This window comes from Sceloporus occidentalis, unplaced genomic scaffold, assembly GCF_023333645.1.
Source record: "Sceloporus occidentalis isolate IW3139 unplaced genomic scaffold, rSceOcc1.0.p SCAF_9, whole genome shotgun sequence".
Classification (NCBI taxonomy): Eukaryota; Metazoa; Chordata; class Lepidosauria; order Squamata; family Phrynosomatidae; genus Sceloporus; species Sceloporus occidentalis.
In genome coordinates this window covers 18,254,978-18,277,471 of record NW_028316989.1, presented here as the reverse complement: position 1 = coordinate 18,277,471, position 22,494 = coordinate 18,254,978, and the positions used below count along the sequence as shown (strand labels likewise).

At 41.2% G+C, this 22,494-nt stretch overlaps 1 protein-coding gene across 2 annotated transcripts in view; it reads right to left on the bottom strand.

Annotated features, from left to right (window-relative positions):
- Positions 1–22,494, bottom strand: part of OPCML (opioid binding protein/cell adhesion molecule like) — an 842,793-nt gene that overhangs the window by 584,700 nt on the left and 235,599 nt on the right. Inside the window, exon 1 of one of the 2 annotated variants that reach the window (XM_089537526.1) lies at positions 4,389–4,448. The exons of the other annotated variant lie outside the window; for it this stretch is intronic. Within the exon in view, the coding sequence (XP_089393652.1) occupies positions 4,389–4,416 (28 nt within the window). The 5' untranslated portion in view covers positions 4,417–4,448. Of the gene's footprint in view, positions 1–4,388; positions 4,449–22,494 lie in introns of those variants that run through there. 2 annotated transcript variants of the gene reach the window in all.

Genomic DNA, 22,494 nt, shown 5'->3' with positions numbered 1-22,494 from the left:
CCACATATTTCCCATTGGTCATGGGCAGGCAGGATCAATAAAGATATAATCCAAGAGACAGCTGCAAAGACAAAGGTTCCTAATGAATTCCAACCCAGACAGTCAGTCCACACATGCACCTTGTCGACTGGGAATTTGCAGAGAGCCATCATTCCAACATGCCTAGAATTTCCCCATGGAGGAGAAAAGAGCAGGATGACAGAAAGCATCAGATGGTTCTTTTTCTATCTTTTTAAGAGGGAGAGAGGGAAAGAGGAAGGAAGGGCCAACAGAGTGAATAAGAGGGAATGGGGAAGAAGCATATTCATAAGAAGCATCATCATAGGAAAGGCCCTGGAACGGTGACGTTAATATGCATCATCATAGACAAGCAAAGACAAAAGTTAACCCTCCTGGATTTTCTCATGCATGCACAGAATTTCACCTGGAGTGATTTTAGGAGGTTCCTGTTCAAGGAAAATCTCTGCAGGCTGTTGAAGAGAGCAGCAGGTATATGGCAAAAACTGTGAGAAATTACTTAGAGTGGGGGTTTGTATATCTCAATGTTACCAATGGGTTTCACATAACAAGGTGACGTTGGGTGTTCGAGCTTGGGAGAAATCTTTTAGGGCTGTCCAAAAAGAGTAGTGATAAGATCAGGAAATCTTGGGAGCAGGGGAAACAGGGTCTGTTCCAGCAGCTAATAAAGAAATAGGATGTTTTGATGAGGCAGAGACACTATCTTACTGACAGTATGTAGAGAGATCTTGTAGCACCTTTGAAACTAACAGAAATAAAGAATTTGGCAGCATAAGCTTTTGTAGACTTCAGTCTACTTCCTCAGATGAAGTCTACGAAAGCTATTGCTGCCAAGTTTTTTCTTCCATTTAGTCTCAAACGTGCTACAAGATCTCTCTACATACTGTTTCTACAGACTCACACAGCTACCATATATACTCAACTATAAGTCATGAATAAGTCAAAGGTAAGTTTGGGACCAAAATTATGGATTTTGATGTGACCCATGGATAAGTTGAGGGTAAAACCTAGGGGCATCTAACAAATATTATAAAGGACAAAGCAAAGGAAAACAATGCCAAAGAACTTACAGGCATATCTATTTGTGCTCATACTAAAGGCTGTAGAAGGGAGCCAGTAATTCCAGGGCAGATGACACTCTTGCCTTTCATCAGGGGATAGTTCCTTTTTTAAAATTGAGAGCTAAAGTACGGTATGTACATTGACCCATGGATAAGTTGACTCAGGGGTTTTAGGTTAATTTTTTGTCCCAAATTTCTAGACTCATGCATGAGTATACACAATATAGCTTTGAATTCTACCGTCTTAATGACAGTTAAGATGGCCTATGGCCATCAGAGACAGGTTATCTGATCCCACAGTGGTAAGATAGGCTCCTTCTTATCTCATCACAAGACATAGCTGTCTAATGACCACTAGCTGCTGCCACCCATTCTCCAATTGCCACAGAAGCGTGCGCGCACACACACACACACACACACTAGTTCCTGGAATGATGCTATATAATTGTGTGCTGAAGTTCTAAAGACAATGTGGATTAAAACACACACACACACACACAACTATTAATGAAACCTTCCATTTTTCATTCTTGGTGGCGATGGTGGTGTTATTTTGCTCACAATTCTGCTCGTTATAATGCAGTGTGATATTATACCATCATTTCAGGAAAATGTATGGATGGTGCACACTGGGAAACTTGTTTCAGTGTCAAACAACAAGTTCAAAAAGAAAGATATGGGCCTAAACTCTATTTTTAATCCTGATCAGAGCAGAGCCATCGAATTATTCAGATTTACCTATGTGTTCATCCAGCATTCATCAGTTGGTTCAATCGGTCTACTCAGTTTGGGACTTATCAGTAGAATTACAGTCATTAATTGCAATGACTTATTTAGCATTCACCCCTAGAGAGATATTTTGTTTGGAAGTGGTTTGGATCCAAACTACTAGAAAGAACGTATCTCTGTACACAGTCAGCTAGAGCTTCAAGATCTGCAAGGGAAGGCTTTTGTTTGGTCCCACCACCTTCGCAGTCATGCTTGCTGAGGACACAGGAAAAAGCCTTTTCTGTGCTTGCTTCCAGATTGTGTAAGTCCCTTTCACAGGAGGTCAAGTTGGTCCCATTCCTGCTCTCCTTTTTATTCTGGCATACCTTTGAGATTTAAATTATGTAGGAATAACGGATGTGGAACAGTGTGCTGATTTAAAAGAAACACTTTCATTAGTAATTATATTATAAATGTGTTTTAACTACCTCTTACCATTTTATTTAAAAAATAATAATGTTATTTAACTATTATGTTTTACCTTTGTCAGTCATTTGTGAAGTTGAAGGCTTTCATGGCTGGCATCCATAGATTTTTGTGGGTTTTGTAGGCTATGTGGCCATGTTCTAGAAGAGTTTATTCCTGATGTTTCACCAGGCCACAGATGCTGAAGATGCCAGCCACAGATGCTGGTGAAGCATCAGGAATAAACTCTTCTAGAACACATCCAGATAGCCCGAAAAACCCACAAAAAACTATGGATGCTGGCCATGAAAGCATTTGGCTTCACATTAGAATATAGTCACTTGGGAAATGTTTGCAAAATTGTTCTTATCAACTGACAAAGCTAGAAAAGATGTCAAGTACTGTAAAAGAAGCCAAATTATTATGGCTATTATTATTTGTTGCTGGGAATTAAGAAAAGGCTAAAAAGAACAAGAACATTAGTACGAAAAAGACATTATTAAAGATTCTGGATGGTGTGTTATGAGAGGAGGTCAATGGAAGGGTGACACCCTGAGTTACCAAACCAGGTGAGACCAACTATAGTTGGTGGTTGACTGTGGCATACAAGGCATCAATGGTATTTGATGTGATGGCAGCCTGCACTCATAACTAACTTCTGACAACCAATTATTACACAGAGATTATTTGGTTTCTTTTCACAACCAGCTAACCAAAGAAATCCTCCACCCACAAAACTCACTTACACACAAACTACTCAACCTTAGAAGATAGCTCAAGGCAATTGATTGGATTAGCAATCACTCCTTCTTTGCTGTTGCTTCTCAAAGTATAAAGATATCCTTTGTAAAACTTCCAATAAGAAATGATTTCCTCAATACATAATCTGGGTATGTGTTTAATATTACAGCAAATCAGACTCCTCACTATGAAGTGTAAAAGTGAAGTTACTTCCGCCAATGGATCAAAGGAATTGGCAAATACTTCTCAGCAGCTTGTATTGACTGGATGAAAGCATCCATCCCTGAAAGCCACAAACTTTGTTATACAAACACAAGTATCTGATTGACTTCAATGATCACTTGGCAAATTGCAGGGAAAGTTATGGGGAAATGGGAGAGAGCTGAAGTGTGAATCAAAGAAAGGTCATTTTTTATTCCTGTAACTGAGAGGGGAAGAAAGATTTATTCTCTCTGACCCTACCAACCAAGTCCTATAAAACACTGCAAACTATCTGTTGTTGGAGAACCAGAAATTAAGATTCCCCCCCCCCCCCCGCCCAGCGTGTCAGGAACTGGTACAGAATTTGTGCCCATTAGCTTCTTTATTTCCTGGAAATGTACCAGAGACTGAAGGCAATGGCTTATGAACCAACAGCAGTCCGTGGACCACTGCTTTGAGCAATACTGCATATGTGTTCTTGAGGATAAGTGTTCTAAATGGGCAGAATGTCTGCAGTTGTTATCACTGGATGCATGCACAAGAAATGGCAACTGGACGTTGAAACAGTTGCATAATTGACCCAACTGTGTTATGCAGTGATACCAGGCTGACGGAGCTTGCTACATCTAAATCAAGGCTCAGGAGGTATATTCTCCAGTTGCATATAGATTTTAGTAAAAACAAATCTGTTTTTAAAAACTCTAAGAGGATACACAAATCCGTCAAAATGAAACTTTACTTGGAAAGAAAATAAGATTGTTGTAGAAAGTGTCAGAGATAGATTTATCCACAACTGTGTGTGTTTATGTGTGTGTGTGTGTCTTCAAGTTGCCTGTCAACTTATTGCAACCTCATTAATTTCATAGGGTTTTCTTAGACAAAAAAACAACTCTGAAGTGATTTACTATTCCCTTCCTTTGAAATTAAGTCTAAAGTACCTGGTACTCCGTGGTTAGCTTCTTGAGAACAGGTGAGATCTGATGCTGTAACTACTTGGCAGTTATCACATCATGCCATCCTAAAACAGCAATAAAAGTTATGGCCTGTCAGCTGTCACATAACATAATCAGAATGGTTGTCCTATGCCTTCAAGTTGATTTCAACTTGTGGCACCCTTAATCTAGAGTTTTCTTGGCATGATTTATTCAGAGGATGTTACCCACTGCCTTCTATTCTGCTTTGGTCAGGCCTTACCTGAAATACTGTCTCCAGTTCTGGCCATCACGATTCAGAAAGGATGTTAACAAGCTGGAGCATGTCCAGAGGAGGGCAACCAAAATGGAGAAAGGTCTGGAAACCATGTGCTATAGGAGTGGCTTAGGGAGCTGGGTATGTTTAGCCTGGAGAAGAGAAGGTTAAGAGGTGATATGATAACACTCTTTAAATATTTGGAGGGATGTCATATTCAAGACAAAGCAAGCTTGTTTTCTGCTGCTCCACAGACTAGGACATGGAGCAGTGGATGCAAACTACAGAAAAAGAGATTTCACTTAATCACAAGGAAGAACTTCCTGATGGTAAGAGCTGTTCAAGAGTGGAACACACTCCTTCGGCATGTGATGGACTCTCCTTCTTTGGAGGACTTTAAGCAGAGGCTGGATAGCAATCTGTTGGGGGTGCTTTGATTTTGTGTTTCTGCATGGCAGGAGTTGGACTGGATAGCCCTTGTGATCTCTTCTAATTCTATGCTTCTATGACACCTAGACTGAGGGAGTGCAACTTGTGCAAGTGCCATCCAGTGGATTTCCACGGATGAACCAGAGTATGAACCTTGGTCTGCCAGTGTCATAATTCAACACTCAAGCCATCACACCACACTGTCTAAAATCACAATGTGTGTAGTGTGTGGAATAAAAGGATAACTGGACTACCTCAATCATTTATAAATGATAACTGGACTATCTTCTTATAGCTGCTTTGTATTGTCAGCTATTTGAGCCATGGTTTCCAATTTAACACTATCTGGGTACCTGACCTGATTCTACCCCAGCATACAACACCTTGTTTGACATTGTACTACTGCAGCTGGTATGAGACTTAATGCCCTTTGTCATCTCTACCAACGCCTAAGTGGGCCTAATAGAAAACAGTCTGCCCAGTGGTTTCTCCTTGCAGCCTTTGATTACAAGAAAATAGAACATTATACAGTGGCAGCAGCTGTCCTCTTCTAAAATCCTGTATAAAAAGATTTACAAGGTTCATTTTCCTCACATGGTCATTACTCTCACTCTACAGTGGCTTCTGTAGAACAAGCCCAGTTGGCTGAACCCTTTTTCACATACCAGCATGGGCATTTATTTGCATTCATGTTTGAAAGGAACATGTATGAGTTAACAAAGCCAAGCTGGTGGGCTGTTCATGCCAGCCTTCTGCCTCCAAACACTAGGCTGGACTAGTAAACACAGATTCCATCAGAAGTTCAAATAAAGCTTCTGATGTTACAATCAAAGATGAGTCTGGAGATTTATGCATTAAAAACTCTGCAATCATTGGGAACAGGCTACACAAAATATGCAAAACAAATGTAACTTACTTTTTCTCCCTCAAGTATGAAATAAGCTTTTCACAAACGTTGACGTAAGTGGGATGGAGAGATGGATGAAATGAAGGGAAAATATTCTCAGTAAAAATACTATTTAAAAAAGGAAGGAAGGAAGGAAGGAAGGAAGGTCCACCACCACCTCCTCAAATCAGAGTTGGTTAACCAACATGGAGATTTGGATCACTTGGTAGCACTTGGAAGTGACTGGACCAGACCAGTGACAGTCAAGTAGTGGTAGTATCACTAGCATCAGGAGCATTGGGCTGTGGACTAGGAACACCACCATAGATGTCATCAATCAGTATCCACCTTATCTATGGGGAGCACACAAATCATCTTTTCTGTACCTCTAAAAATGTGATGGGCAGAAGTCTTCACCCAACTTGTGTTTTGTTGTTTTCAGGCAAGTACTGTATAACAATGGACTAGGCCATTTTCACTCCAAATATTTTTAAAAGCTGCCCTGCTGGGATCATTCTTAGAGAGGGTGGGGAAACAGCCTGGAAGTTAAGAATGTGAAGCAAATGAAACCCGGGGGGTGGGGGTTGAATGGAAACGCTTGGGCAGCTTTAACTAGAGCTGTCACGGTTTGTAAATGAGCTGCTGCTCCAATTTTTATTAACAAATGGCTTCCATAATAAACATGATTTCTCTCAGGAGTTTGCAGATGAGGTACCACGGGCCAAGATGAATTGCCATAAATGTGCATCTCCCAAGGGGAAAAAAAGCTCCTTGCCATATATAAAATATATGTAATGTGCAATACCCTGCACATGCAGCTGCACAAGATTATACACACGCGCATCTTTCCATAAATATTCCTTCTTTCTATCTCTCCCTCTCTCTCCCTGTGTTCATGCTGCAGATGAAGCCACGGCTCATTTTGCCAAGCTGTCACTCACCGTTGTGTTCATTACGAGGAAATGAACTCCATTCCCAAGCATCCTGGAGACAGAGAGTAATTGGGTTCTCTGAAGCCTTTTCACTTAATTTACTCAAGTTGTATTTATTTCGTACAGAATTAGTTTTTAGCAGCTGACGGACAGGGCATCAGGAAAAAAATGAAGCCAAATGGATGGGATAATAAACTCAGGCGGAGAAAAACCTATGTCTCTCTCCATGTCTGTTTCTCCACCCCATGCTTCCTTGCTTCCATCTTGCTTCCTTTCTTATTACAAATTCTTGACACAAAGATGCAACTGATCATCCTCCCAGTGTTGCAAGGCAAGTGGTACAGTGACACACAATAGGTAGGATCTGATCTTGAAATAACCAGTTAATACTGACATATCCCATAACGGCCTCTCATGCAACTTGGAGACAGCTTCAGGCTGAGGATCTGAACTTTACTTCTTTTGGAATGTGTCCATCCAGAAATTCATTCTAGGAAAAAGTGTGACATGATATTACACAATGGACTTAAAAGGGACTGAATAAAGGGGCTAAGACCTGAATCCTGTTGGTAGTCCCAGCTGCAGTAGACTTGTTTATTCAGTTCTGGAATGGTGAGTCAAGACTATACTTGCTATGCTCAGGATGAAAGGATATATAAACATTAATAGAAGCAGCTCTTCAGACATCCATTACTGGTTTGCTAAACTGAAACTGTGTACTAGCCCCATCACTCCCCTATTCCTCACAGGCCAGTAGATGAAAACTAATATTCTGAAACAGTGTGAGAGGCTATTGAGGACTGCCACCCTACCTACCTCTTCCTCTGCTGTTTCTCTCAAACTGGACAAAACTCCTAGCTGCAGGGCTGACCATTAATCAAGAGTAGGCAGACAATTGTACTGAAAGACAATTAAGAAGGACCAGACAGCTAAAAGCTCAGTAAGCAAGAGGGTGCAGGCAACCCAACTATAAAAAGCCATAAATGCCAATGCTATTAGGTGGCAGAGAGGGAAACATGTGGAAAGATAGTGAACTTATCATTGGGCAAAATAGAACCATCCTGGAAGAAGGGTTGGGGTTGGGGTTGTTGTGGTTGTTGTGGTTGTTGGGTTGTGGTTGGGGTTGGGGTGAACACCCCAGGTACAGTCATGCCCAATGAAAGAGAGAAAAGACCCAGGAAAAATGCTGTGCCAACTTACTCTGTGGCCACCAACAGGCCCCCAAACAACTTGAAGTATTTGGTTTATCTGAGCGTTTTGGAAGTCTAACTCTGAAGGTCTGTGGTGACCTAAACCTAGAGGAAGTTATGTTTATTGTTAAACACTGGAGCAAATGAAACTGCTTTACTTAATCTTTTGACTTGGCATCTCCTTGACAGTTGATGGAGTCAAAGACCTATGTGCTGCTCCACGTGGAGAGAGTAAATTGAGTCATAAGCAGCAACCGCAAATCATCCTAACTAAACAATAACTGGAACAAGTGAGTCTTCAAGGCTTTTTACAAGTGCCTATATTGATGGGACCAAACCCACATTTATTGCATATGCCAACCATATAACTAAGGCAGACACCAAAGGGGAGGATTTCATCCCGTTGTTATTTTTTTAAAAAAACAGACCTTTCCAAAATTTGCAAAATTTATCTGAAAAGATTTTTTTAAAAAAAAAAAATCAACATGAGAAGAAGTAAAACTGTCTATCTTTATTCAGTATTTCCTTCTGTTTAAAGCAAATATTTTTGCAGCATGTAGCCAGAAGAATGAAGGGGAAGGAGATAGCAAGATAACTTTGCTTGAGTGTAGTAAAAATGCTTGCATTTCTTCAGAACTGTGTGCTTTGATTTCAGGGACATTCCTCCAGAAAGGTATGTCTCTTCCTCACTTACATGTAAGGGTTATATGCCTTGCAATAGCAAGGCATCAGGAAGGATTCTGTAGGAGGCCAGTTTGGGTACCTGGCCTGGGAAAACAATGTAAAGCTAGATGGAAATGTTAGTTGGATGGCAATTTACACCAGTACATGTGCAATGTAAAGTTACCTGGCACCTTCTATATTAGAATGCATAAGTGCTGAGTTCAGAATCCCCATTCTGTTTTATATTCTGGACTGTTGGAGCATGGAAGATTAGAAGGAGACAAAGTCTCATGTGTTGTGAGATGGTCCAAAAACTTTTATTTCTTCAAAAGCCCAGTGCATTTCAGCCTTTTCATCATTTGTCCTTCTTCAAAGGTATTACCAGAAATTTCTGGAGTTGCAGTCTGCATTCCCAATCAGACTCTATCAGTATTAAAAAGAAGCATGCAACAGAAATGCATTTCCTTCAATAAAGCTGGATCCTTGATCCACCAGCATGGCCTTATAATTCCTCTCAGAGTTTCTAGGGAAGGCAATTCCCCTACAGGTTCCATGCTGGGTCTCCCTGTTTTATCAAATGCATTCCATGTGGCTGGGAGTACTGAATGAACAGACAAAACAAGCAAAGAAACTGAATTGTGAAAAGGAGGCTGATCAGAATCATTTTTACAGGGTTAAAAAAAACACACCACTGTGTTTCAGGGTGGCTTTACTTTCCCTCATCTTGAATTAAAATACAGACATATAAGTCCTACAGTGCATTGCAAAGAGCTGCAATGTGGGTTAATAAATCTTTGCTAGGCACATTGGGCTCCCCAGATGAAAGTGGTGATTGAAGTCCAGAAGACATCCAGCAGAGGAGCAAGAACAAAATCCCCTTGCCAAAGTGTCCCACCTTCTCTCAGCAGGAGGGAGGGCAATGCTTCAGGAGTTCTAATTAAAATCCCGTTATCTTTCCCCCAGCAGGCGAAGGCTGAATTTCATGGGTGCAATGCAAGCAGCCTCCATTTCCAATAGCATCCCAGTCAGGCTTTGCAGCTATGAAAAGTTCACCCTCGAATCTTACTTTCCAATGCACTGAGGCGCTCTGGTGTGTGTGTGTGTGGGGGGGGGTCGCACGGCAGACAGAAACATTTGAAAGAGAAATTTCTGTTTAGAGCCTGAGGGATCCACTGCCACCACCTGGAAAGATTTTACACACTAAATGAGAAAGAAGATTGAGTTATAGAATCTACAGGGTAACTAGCATAATGAAAAGGCTACAGTCTAAGGGCTAGGAACAGCTCAATACAGGAGCAGATCACTAGTAGTGGCCAGTTTGAAACAACACTCTTTCAGGAGGTTCATATGCTTTTGACCTGCCATAATGTGGTAACGGTCAAGAAGGGAGGCAAACATACCAGAGGGAAAAAGCACAAATGTATTTATTAATTTTAATGAATAAGAATTAACCCCGCCTGATGTTTGGATTATGTGCAGTTTAATTATGTAGTTCTAATGTTTGCTGGTAAGTTCTGACAATGAAAGTCACTGGGCTGGATCTGTAGATCTCTTAATAAAGGTTTCGGAATTTTTACTACTGAGCCTCAGTTTATGAACTTTGGAACACTCCCACTTTGACAACCAGGATTCTCAGGGGTCAAGGATGCCAACCAAGGTCTCAAGGAACTGCTTAGCATCTTTGTCTCCAAATGGAGAGATAAATCTTAGGGCAAAGCAGACTTGGGAAGGAGACAGTTTGATTCAAAAACTTGAGCTCCTGCCATCACCCATTTCCAGTCAGTGTCATATGCTCCACTGGTGTAATGGCAGTGCATGGAAAAGCTGTGAACATGAGGAGGAGACTGGAGAGAGAAGCAGTAGGTGCATACACTTGAAGCCACACTGCCAATGCTGTATGTGTGCCATCTTGATGTACAGTACAAAACCCAACAGGAGCAGGGTGGTCCTGGGCATTTCACAAGCCCAGAAGCCCCCACAAGCCATGGAAAAACTACATACATGTCATATGCACTGGCCATACACATAGGCAACATGGAATGGATGTCCTGACAGAAATGGCAGCAAATACTTAAATTGCTATGTGTATCTTACTGCCTACCCAGCCATTGATAAATACATCCTTCTCCTGCAGCTGTGCATGCCCATATTTTCTGGTTAGTAGCATTTTGTCCACATTTTGGTCCAAATTATCTGGATTGCTCTGATGCTTATTTCCACCATCAATTGACCCAGACAGCAATTTTAGCCCATCTGCCAAGCTTTGCCTGTCTCTTCTCTATGACATGAGAAGGACCTCTCCCTCTGGTCTCAGGTTTTGGGACTGAAATTTTATGGTCTGGGAAGCTGAAAACCTACCAGATCTACAGCCTAGGCAGAAACATCTTCCTTTTCCTCCTTGACATTGCAGTAGAAGGACAGCTGGCAGGTGACTGAGATGATGAGTGGGAGCTGTCGTGTGTCTTTGAGGAATTGTTTTCCAACCTTGCTTGTTTCTCTTAGAATGAAGCACAGGTTCCTTGACATCCATTCCCAGCATCAGAAACACCATTAGTTGCAGAGGAACCGATTTGCCAACAGAACTGGACAGAATCTATTTACCCCAATTGCTGGTTTTGTGATATCATCTATGACGGTCTGTACCTATATTAAGCATTACAAAACCTTGACTGGTTTTGTGCATTGACGTTTTGCAGTGGACTCACACTACATTATAGGTTTTCTGTTTTAGTTGGGCTGGAATCATGTACATAAAGCCCAAGGACCTCTCTTCTTATCTGTCAACTATCCATACAGTCCACTGGATATCAATTACTCTCAGCGTTTTGACTCAGTATGGACAAAGGCCAGCAGCTGACCTGAGGTCAGGAGAAGAAGAAAATGGATGCATCTTTGATTCAGTCTATAGCATAATAAATTATGTAGTCATTTCCATCCATTATTCAGCATAATTTGTCTGGAGTGTTTACATCAGCAGTTTGTTAGCAGAAAATAAAATTTAAAAAAAAACTTTACTAACCCTTTAAAGAACATAATGAGGGGGCAAACTAAAGAGTCAGGAAAGAATATTGGGATTAAAAAATCAGACTAACTGTTGTTTTAACCAGTTCAAAAATGGGATGTTTTTAGACTGCTTTTACGAGTTTCTGAAGAGTATTTTAATGTGCCGTAAAAATGTTTTCATCTTTGCATTGTCTTAATCGGTTTCAATTTGTTCATTGCCTTGGGCACACTTGGAAGCTGGGAGGCAATACAGAAATACTTGCAATAATTAAATAAATATTAATCAAACATGATCTGCAAAATGACAGCCCATCAGGGAGAATTTGTAGTCATTCATATCATACTGCGATGACTTCACTGTCCTTTCAGTAGCCTGGTGTTTGCAAATGCAAGCCTTCAAAAACAGTTTGCAATATGTGTAATAGTTTCCAGTGATGTCAGATGTTGTTGATCAGATCATTTGTGAAAAGTTACTAAAGATATGTCGGATCTATTAAGTTCTCAGTGGTAGCTTGAAAGATGAGGAAAAAAGCAAATGTTCCCACCATCTGTTTTATCCTCTATCATATGTCCCAGGACAGAAAGATATATGCCTTATTTATATCTTGCATTCCACCTTTCCTTTCAAGGACCTCAGAATAGCTTTTATGTGGTTATCTCACTTGCTCTGGCCATTACACTTGATGAAGATACCTTTCCAAGGTTTTATTTTAGGAAGGGTAATACACATTAAATACAATATTCAATTCCCCGTTAAAACTCCCTGTAATTAATGGATGAAGTGCAGGAGAAAATATTTCCTTAAAAAGTGGTGATCTGTTATGGGGAGTAAGTGAAGATTTAAAATGTCTTAGGGGCTATACAGATGGGTGGCTGAACACCACCCCTTTTTGCCCCGGATGGGGGCCATAGCAACTGCACACCGCAGCTTCCACAGGGAGCAAAAATAAGCCCTGAAATAGCTGTGGTGCAGTGGCATGATGATGCCCTTTCCACGCTGCACCTTTTGGGTGCTGCACATGAGTCACGTCATGATGCCGCGCACCATGTAAATGGGCATGCGGCATCATGGTGTGATGGGGCAGAGTCACGGCATCGAGCATGCGAATGCTACACTGTGACTCCATCACAGGGTGACACAAAGTGCTGGTCTGCTTTCCCCCTTAGTGGGCTACATTTAGTCTTTAAATCCCATGTTGCAACCTGCAAATTTAAATCCCTACCCTTTGTTTTTATGTGATCCCTTTCATTAGCCTTATCCACTTCAAGCCCTAACTATTTGGTGAAACACACTGTGAGTTAAACATTGGATGACCATATCGAGTTGCAGCTGCTGGCTTCCTTATCAGCTCCAGATGCCACACTGTTGTTTGGGAACTTTGACAATTGGCTATGGTGGTTCTTTAAACAGGTGGTTACTTGGCAGGTTTTGGAGACAGATACAGGATTTTGTTGAGCACCTATGGGACCACTTTGGGGTGATAGATAGCACCCTAGAATTGCCTTTCTAGGTCTTGCAACTAAGAGTGTGGAGAAGGAGTCCTTCCATGGGGCTATCCTGATACAGAAATCTTTGTTGATGTCCTGTGAGTTGAGTGAGGGAATCTCAGCTTGGCATTCCAGCTGTGGGCCAGCTAGGGAGCAACCCAGCACTTGGGTTTCCCTTGGGACTCATATGTTTCACCCAAGGGAAGCTGCAGAGGAGGTCTGGGGGAAGACCACATGCCTCAGCTGCTCCCACACTAGGTTGCTCCCCCTTCTTGCAGCTGTCATAAAAGACAAACTAAATAGGAAGGAAATCAGGTAGTCAGTTTTACAGCCTGACTTGCTGTGTCTGGTTTCTTTATTGTCCAAGTAGGTCAGCAAAGATACCCACATGAACATAAGCTCACATATTAAAGAGATTGCTGCTGGGATTCTATCATGCATCCAGTAGACCCTTGGCAGACCAGGCTCCTAATGCCATGCCATTGGCATTCAAAAACAGATCTGCTTTTGGAAATATTTGGACAGGATTTCAGTCTTGTTATTTCAGTCTGCTATTTCAAGCGGTTCATTAATCAGTTCTCATCTGTGATATGCAGAAAGTGAACCCCAGCTGAGACATACTCTACAAACCTCCTGCTGGTTTTGGCCTAAAGAAGCTCCCTTTTATTCCTCATATGAGTCATGCTACTCAATGGACAGGAGAGGCAGCACAAGCCTGATTCTTAGTATAGCACACAATACTATGCAGGTTTCATCCATTTTGTTTGCAGCAGTGTTTTTGCAAATTAGAGTTACTGACTTGTGTAAACTTCAATGACCAGACACAAGGGCAGGTAGTTATCTTAGTAATGTTATGATTGTGTGAGAGCATAAATAACAGGAAATTCTGGGGTGAACACCGGCAACTGACAACCCAATCTTTCCTCAAGTACCATATTATGGAATCCTATTTACAAGACCTTTCCTATCTGGGGTGGGGGATCCTCATTTCATGTCCCATGCACCTATAGAGTCCAAAATGTGGAAAGGATCTTGGGGGTTATTTACACACGTTCTGCAAAAGGCCATCCTAAAATTAATGCCAACAGATGTTTCAGCTTTCTTTCCTGAAATCTTCTCTAACCATCTCTTTCAATGCTTGAACAGTGCTTCTGAAGCATCTATTCATAAGTCAATTTGTGGACAAGCAGAGAAAAAGAATACTATAAATCTACCCTTTGCATATCATTATAAGCCAAAGCCTGGAAGTAACTAATTACAAATAATAACTCATTTCTAATTAATTGTTCTTTTTCTGTAATAATTAAATATATTATTACCAGTCCCTTTAGCATATCTTTGGTCCTATCGACACTGGGTTTTACTGTACAGTAGATAGCTGTTTTAGTTACTCTTATAGTTACATATTTTGTGTAGTTACTCTTATAGTTGCATGTTTTATGTGGTCTCATTACTTAGGTGGATCGCAGTGCAGGACCTTGTTACATTTCATTTTCCCCCCTGAAAGTAACTAAAACTAGTTAGAAAACTATTTACTTCCTTTCTGATAATGAGAAAACAGGTTTCATGCTAAGGGACTGTGTGCATGGGCCAAAAGGCCAGTCTTCCACCAGCCTGGTGCTGGACCCTGGCTGGTATTGGCTAGTCTGGATTCTGATCTGCTAGTCCTGGACTGATCCTTGTCCAAAGGGGCCTTAATTCCAGTCTAAAAATACCAACTGTTTGCTGCAGAGTTTCCTGGAAACTTTGAAACAACATCCAGTAGACCAGACAGCCCAACACACCCTTTATTTGCCACCATTGTTGCATCTGTCTCATAGCCCCCGCCCGCTATGTCTTCTGATGTCAAAAGGGAGCTCCTGGCCATGTTGGTGTAAGCCAAGCACCCATTTGCGTCCTTAAGGGCCACAGTGGGAGCCATTGGGATGGATGTGGTGGCAGGTATGGCACACACAGTAGCAGAAAATCAATGGCAGGGTGGTGGGTGGACATATGAGCACCTACCCATCGCCACATTGGCTTGGGGCCTGACTCAGGTGGTCACCATAAGCAGGATACCAAGTTGGCCTGTGGCATCCAGCCCATCTGCTCAGGCCCCACAAAAGCAAGAAATTGATATTTTTAATTATATGACTACAATGGCAATTAATTATGTTTAGGGATCATAATACTAACGATAACCAATTACTTTAAAAATAACTTAGGAGCTTTGTGTTTTGCTCAGAAATTATCTAGCTGTCCTTGATTTCTTGCTGTGTGGTTCCAAATATACATTTGCAAGAAGCACAGTTCAGCTGTTTGGTGGCCCTCCCTACATTACAGGTGAGACTTCACAGCACTGTGAGATTTCCACAGCATTGTGAGATTTCACAGAACTTCCACAGCATGCTCACAGTTTTCTGGGGTTATCATGGAAGTCACCAAGCCTTCGAAACATTCAAAGAAGACTGTCATATTCTGTGGTATAGCCACAATGGCTTCCTCTCAGTTCTCAAACTGCCATGCAGATATTCATTATCATCTCTTCATGAGACTGAAAGAAACACATTTAGTCTGACAGAAGATGAGATTATATCTGTATTATGGACTATGGGGATACTAAGGAGACAGATGGGTATACTGTGCATTGGGGACATTTCATAGTGGGAAGCAGGTCTGTTATTATCCAGCAGAATCAATAAAAGTTCAGTTTTGTATTCTTCAATTCGGTAGGGAATCGTTGGGACCGGTTATGAGGAACTAGTTTTGTCTGCTGCAGAAAAGCTATTTCTACTGGTTGATTATTAAGACACCTGAGGCTTCCCAAAAGACAGAACAAAATACACAGAGACCGGGTGGGAGTTAGAGATTTCTTCCTCGTCCCTGTCATATTGGAAAAAGCAGAAGCCCAAGAGCTGCATGGTAACCTTTGTCACGTCAAGACACTGAGATTGATGATGGCTATCTTGGAAAGCCAAATAAAACAAGACTGAACTCAGTATTTAGAGCTTGTGCTAGAAAGGCAGAGCTAGCCTACTCTCTGGGGGACAAAATGTTCATGTTATCAAGTCAGAGATAATTTTGTCAACAAACAGCACCAGTTTTCCATGCCAGTAACCCTGGATTTGAAAAGAGTCAGGAAAAGCAACAGGCAATCCTTTTGCAAACATCTTTTCTCAGCCCTCTCTTTTTGCCCTTCACCCCCCCCCCTTCCACCACTTCAAAAACCTGGAATTAAAATGGGAAAGGTCCAGCTTTTGATAACCTTGCAGCTGCTCTGAGTTAGACAGTTCTGCTGGCTGGAACTTAGCATTACAGTCGCCATCCAAACAAGCAGCAGAGTTACCCAGTTCCAAATGTAACACCCTCAGCTCCTACGTAAATGGAAGCAAATCCATCTGGGCTAGAAAACAGGTACTTTAAGAGATGAAAAACAGTTGTGGTGGTGGAAAAGGAGTAGAATAAAGCAGAGAAAATATGCAGGGTAATACAGACCACCCAACACTTTTGACTCTCTGGGATATGGCTGCATATGGGATTGGCTGCAGACAATAATGTCCTGGAGCAACTCATTACAGTGCCTGCCATGAAGGGCATTTGTTCTCTTGTTTAGCCATTTTTCAAACTGTCACTGCTGACTATAATGGTTTACTGGGGGCTCCCTGGACTTTGGACAATCCCAAAGGTGAAGCCGCCAGAGGAACATTGCTGGACTTGAGCTTTACTGATAACCCAAAACAAATGGCCTGCAGGGAGGATGCATTAAACTGAGATTGAGGGTAGCCAACCAATACATTCATGAGGTTTTGCTCCATGGTCTCCCCCTCAACTTGATTATTGTAGCTCCTTGCCCAGAGACCTGTGTGTATTTTATTTCTAACCAATGTGCTTCCTTTTTACTTCGCACAGGCAACAGTACTTGCTGTCTCCCAGTTGCTGCCAACTCCCACATAAACAAAGATGAGGTTTTTTTTACAAAAAAAGTGTAGTATAGAAGGACCAGATGGTTTCATAAAATGTAAACAGAGCCATAAAAATAAAAATGAAACCCTCCCCATAATGAACTTTTGATTTATGTGGCCCAGGAAAGATTCTTTAGCAAAGATGCATTTTCACTTGGAATACTGTCATCATGGCAGTTTTGGCTGGGCTAAACTTTTTGATGGCCTTGTTCTGGGGTTGTCCACAAACTGGATTTTATTAAAGACAATATGGATTAGCTTAGGTATCCATGCACTATAAATACAATGAGCACTCATTTCACACACACACCCGAATCAAAAGTGACTATCCTTTGTGAAATTGTGTTGTTTCTTCATATAGTGTCTACATTTTGTCCTCAGTCCTATTAGTACTCTCTACTAAAGTAGACCTATTGAATGGATTTACATATGTTTTAACTTACTGCTCAAGAATGGATTCAATGGATCTACTCTGGCTGAGACTACAAACAGGATCCAGGCCATTACCATCATGGCTGATGTTTAAACATTTTTCTTAATTCTTTTCAAAGCATGGATTATTCCTGAATTATATAAACCAAGAGCTGTAGCAAAAGTACTTAAGAAGCTGGTGTGGTGGAGGAGTTAAGAGATTCAGGTGTGAAACAGAAAGATAATGGTGAAATGGACCATAGTCCATACCCTCTGATATTTCACAGGTAAAACCCAGGGCAGTATTGACAAGCAACATCAGAATGTGGTCAAGATGGCAAAGATTGTTAATGAAGATGAATATACATGCTGGGAGAGACTGCAGCATTCTGCTTTTGCATGAGTCTACTAGGAAGGGCAAGATTCAACCCTCTCCTCTCTCCCCAATGAGCTAATTTAGTCAAATATTTTTGTACTTTGAACTCAATCTGTAGCAAAGGAAGTAAGCTGAGGAGAAAGTGGGAAGGTGAGAAGAGGGGAGAGAAACAGGGGCATTTTAAAAACATCTGAAAAGGTGGGATGATAGAGGATTAATTGGGGCTGCCCAAAAATTCACTTTTTTGTGTGCAAAATCCATGATTTTATCCACAGGGAAGATAATTTTCTTTAGAGAATACAATTTTCTGCACAACTTTTTGATGTTTCATAAAGTGCAGCTTGCACGTGCGTACACACACACACACACACCTTGTGTGAATTTTGCACAGAAGTCCCAAACTGCAAAGATTCTCCTCAGTCCAGGACTCTGCTCATGGGGCTTTCCCAGCACTCAAGAAAAATGTTTGTCTTATTGTTCTTAATATTTTTGAATATTGTTACCATCAATGGTGCCTTTACCCTTCCCAATTCCAATATTGTTTCCACCTGTACTTCTGGTCTGCAAGTACCCCCCCCCTTCCATTCCCCTCCATATTAAAAAAACAAAACACTTTTCCATATGTGTATTATATCACCAGGTTGAAATGATCAAACAGGGAGAGGAAGGAGGCCAAGGAGGAGAGCTCTGTGGCACATCTTCTGCAAAGTTTTTAATCCTTTATTTTAATTTATTTTATCTATATCCCACCTTTCTGCCAGCACATGATTCAGAGAAGCTCCATTCAACTTACATTTGTCCTGATCTCCATTAACCAAGCTGAAATGGCTGCCTATTCATGAGCAGGGGAAGAGGAGGATAGATGTTCTACTGTGCAACCTATGGGAGAGTATTATTGCTATTTTCTATTCTCCTCCCTGCATCCACTCTCCCATTTTATAATTTTTGTTTGGTGATTTAGAAGAAATATAGAGAGGTTTGTCAAAAAGCCATGGAAGCATGTTGCGGGGGGAAGGGGGTCACAGTATGTATAAACAGCAGAGAGAGACCAAAGTGGAGGTACCATGAACCAAAAGATGACTGCACCAACTAGCAATAAAATGTTGCCTTCTGTCTTTGTGCTAACACTACCAAATATTTGGGGGGGGGGGGGAACGGGAGCTAAGGGAGGATAATGTGAATATTTCAAACTACAAGTACAATTGGAAATAGAAGGAAATATCAGGAGAAGCCTGTGGATGATAGACACCCAGTATCCCTACTCACGTTGAAAGAGATGTCGCTAAATGAGCTTCCTTTATGAATCACGCTACTGTTTTGTTTTGGTTTTTTAGGAAGTCAGGAGGCAAAATGTAGCAGTGTTTGGAACAGAAAGAAACCAAAAGGGAGAAGCAGCAAAATTAAATGTCAGAGAATGACACAAATCACTCAAAATGGCCCCATCTCAATGAGCCGTGAAAGTGTTAGCCCTGCTTAGATGTTGTTAACTGACGTATTAATGTATTTATGGGGTTTTTTTGGGGGGGGTATCCTTTTAAATGAATTTCTAGTGACTTATTGAAACATCGTTGCTAAATTGCAGCATTATTATGTTTATATTATTGGGCTGAGGCTATTGTGAGTAGTGATACAGGCTGCTGTTGTATTCAGATAGTTATCACTTTATTTTGGAATTGCTTTCAGCATAATGCGTTTGTAGAAAGTGCACCATGCATAAACCAATTACACACATATAAACAAACTATACACTCACCATCACAAACATGTTGATATAAAAGGGCAGTCATCCTGACTGAAGATAGTAGAGTCTGTATTCTAACACATCTAGTGAATACCAGCAGATGCAGTTTAGTAAGGAATGTGGAATTTTTGAATGCAGCTTCATAGGTGGAGGATTCTTTCTGCAAGCAACATTTGCTAAGGAAAAACAGTGGAATGACTCATAGAAGCATACAATCATAGAGTTGGAAGCGACCCCAAGGGCCATCCAGTCCAACCCCCTGCCATGCAGGAATACACAATCAAAGCACACAATGAAATGAACACTCTTTGTGTTTATTTTCTATATGTGGGTTTCTCCCAGGCATCAGGTTGGTTGTTCTAGGAAACAACATGAAGTCTTTAAGAACATCTGTGTGTGTGCCTTCAAAGTTAACGTATCTTTATGGCAACCCCATGAATTTCATAGGGTTTTCTTAGGCAAGGAATCCTCAGAGGTGATTTTGCTAGTCCCTTCTTCTGAAATACAACCTACAGCACCTGGTATTTGTTGGTGGTCTCCCATCCAAGTACTAACCAGAGCATAGGAAGAGGCATGTCGGTTCAGGCCAAAGGTCTATTTGGTCCAATCTTCTGTTCACCTAGTGAACAACCACAGCCTATCTAGTTCAACCTTCTGTTTACACAGTGACCAACTTTAGATACTAGAGGAATGGAGTGAGGTGACCAATCAGTTACCTATGAGAAGACCACCAACAGTACAACTGCAAGCTCTGTCTTTCATTTCCCAGTTCCTGATATGTAGAGATATACTTGCTCTCACATTGGAGTTGCTATATAACCAACCTGACTGGTACCCACTGATGTCAATGAAAGGCCTCCAGGTTCTGGCATATTCAATGACACTGATGCTGTCATCATCATCATGATCTTCATCACCACCACCACCACCATCGACACAGACAAAGGGCCTGATCCAGACTTGTCCCAAACCAATTCTGGATTAAATTTTAGAGCAAGCAAAACTTTGGCTTGTTTATTTCAAATTGTTTCTGCAAGGCAGAATCCATCACCTCTCGCCTTTCATGTTTTCCTTTTTTAAAAAATCTTAAGACCCTGGGTTCTTGCAGTGTTCTATAAAGATTTTAAGATGTTGTTTCTCATATCTATCATCTCACAAGCAAGTAAACAGGCAGGCAAACACAGCTTTTAACTGGTGTGCGTCTTCCCAAAGTCCCTTGCGGATGACAATCATAGTTAAGAAAAAGGAACAAGGAAGGACATTAGAGAACCTATTTATATGGGGGTTGTGATGCACAGCCACAGTCTGCCACCACTTATAACCAAGAGCAGATGGGAAGGGCAATCTCAGTGCATTTGCAAACAGATTTAATAATAAAAGGCTGTCTGACTTGATGTGTCAGGCTGTCAGCACGGAGTGCAAAAGAACACCATGGAGTATGACACAAGGCAATGCAACTCAAGGTGACGTACTCAGCTGCCTCTATTTTAAGACACTAAAGGAATTCTTTTCAGCGTTTGGATTTCTGAGATTTGTGACTTGCTGCTTAAACAATGGTTTTTGAGCTCAAGTATTTAATATGCTACACAGTCACCCAAGCTGCAGAGAGGTGTTCTCAATTAAAGTCTCCTCACTTCATTCCTCTAGTATCTAAAGCAAGGGTGGGCAACTTCATGCAGGTTAGGGATCAATATTTCCTTCAGACCCTCACCCTCCCACAGCTGCATTCCTCACAGAGCAAGCCCCTGTGCAGTCCTTATCAAAATGGCAGCAAGAGGGATCCTGTTGCCATTTTGAGAAGGACTGTAGTGCAAAATAGAGGTGTTTGGATGTAGTATAGGGTTTCTGAGGTGCTCGTGGACACGGAGTAAGGAAATTTTCATGTGTTCTATGCTTTGGAGGGCTGAATTTTTATTTTATTTTTTTAAAAAAATGGGGGTTTATGGGACTGTTGGGGGCTTTAGATTCTTCACAAGGACAAGTCCTGCTCACTTCTGATGTAAAGGGTCAATATGCATATTTACAGCAGATATGAGACTGTTAGAGCAAAGATACTACACTGTATAGCATTTGTGATCACTTAATGGGTAGTGAAACAAAATGCAAAGCTGCAGCAGCAGGTCTAAGCAGCAACCCAGGGATATGCAGTTTAACATCAAAGTTTCAACAGTGGGAGAACAAAATGCAGTTACATGGATAGTGTATTGTAGTTAGACCAGTGTAGTGCTTCAAAAACTGGAAAGTGTAACATCAGAATCCTCTTTCTCTTCTCTGATAGACTTTACTTGGTACTTTGCTCCTAGCCGGCCTCCAAGGCAGGACAAAGAAGGGCAAAAGAAATATCACTAATACACAATAGGACTCTGACTCCCTCTCCCTTACTGAAATGAAAAGAAAACCAGAAGAGAAAAAAAAAAGAATAAAAATATTATTATTTCACCATTACAGAGCCAGCTAAATAATCCTAGTAAAATTACTAGCAACTATAACCACAGATCATTATATTGTTAGATTTCTTATTGCTGGGGAAAAAAATCCATAAACAGTTTCAAATCTTTCAGAATATCTTCAACTGACTTATCCTTTAAAACAGCAGCAGTCTGGAACAGTCCACAGGTGGACTATAGAACAGTAAGAGTTGTCTGATTCAATCACCCTATGACTGAACAGATCTGATCAGCAAATCACTGAAAGAAAATGAAACCTCATATCACTCACGTATTCAGCAGTCAATTTTTCCCCATCTACTTCTTCATGTTATGGTGCTAAAAGAGCAGGCAGGTGGCCAAAAAGAAGGCAGGCAAGATGCACCTGGCCAATTTTAAACAATTTGTCAGTGAAAATGGCCACTGCTGCTGCTCACAGATACATGCAGCGGGGAAGAGGTTAAACATCAAGACAGAAATTGCATCCTTCCACCCTGGCAATGAAAGCATTATTTATGAAAAGGACACTTTTTTTCCAAATTAAAAAAAAAAAACAGGACGGAACGATTTGGAGACCTACATTTGACATTTGAAAACATGTAAACATCTGGTAACAGCTGCCACTG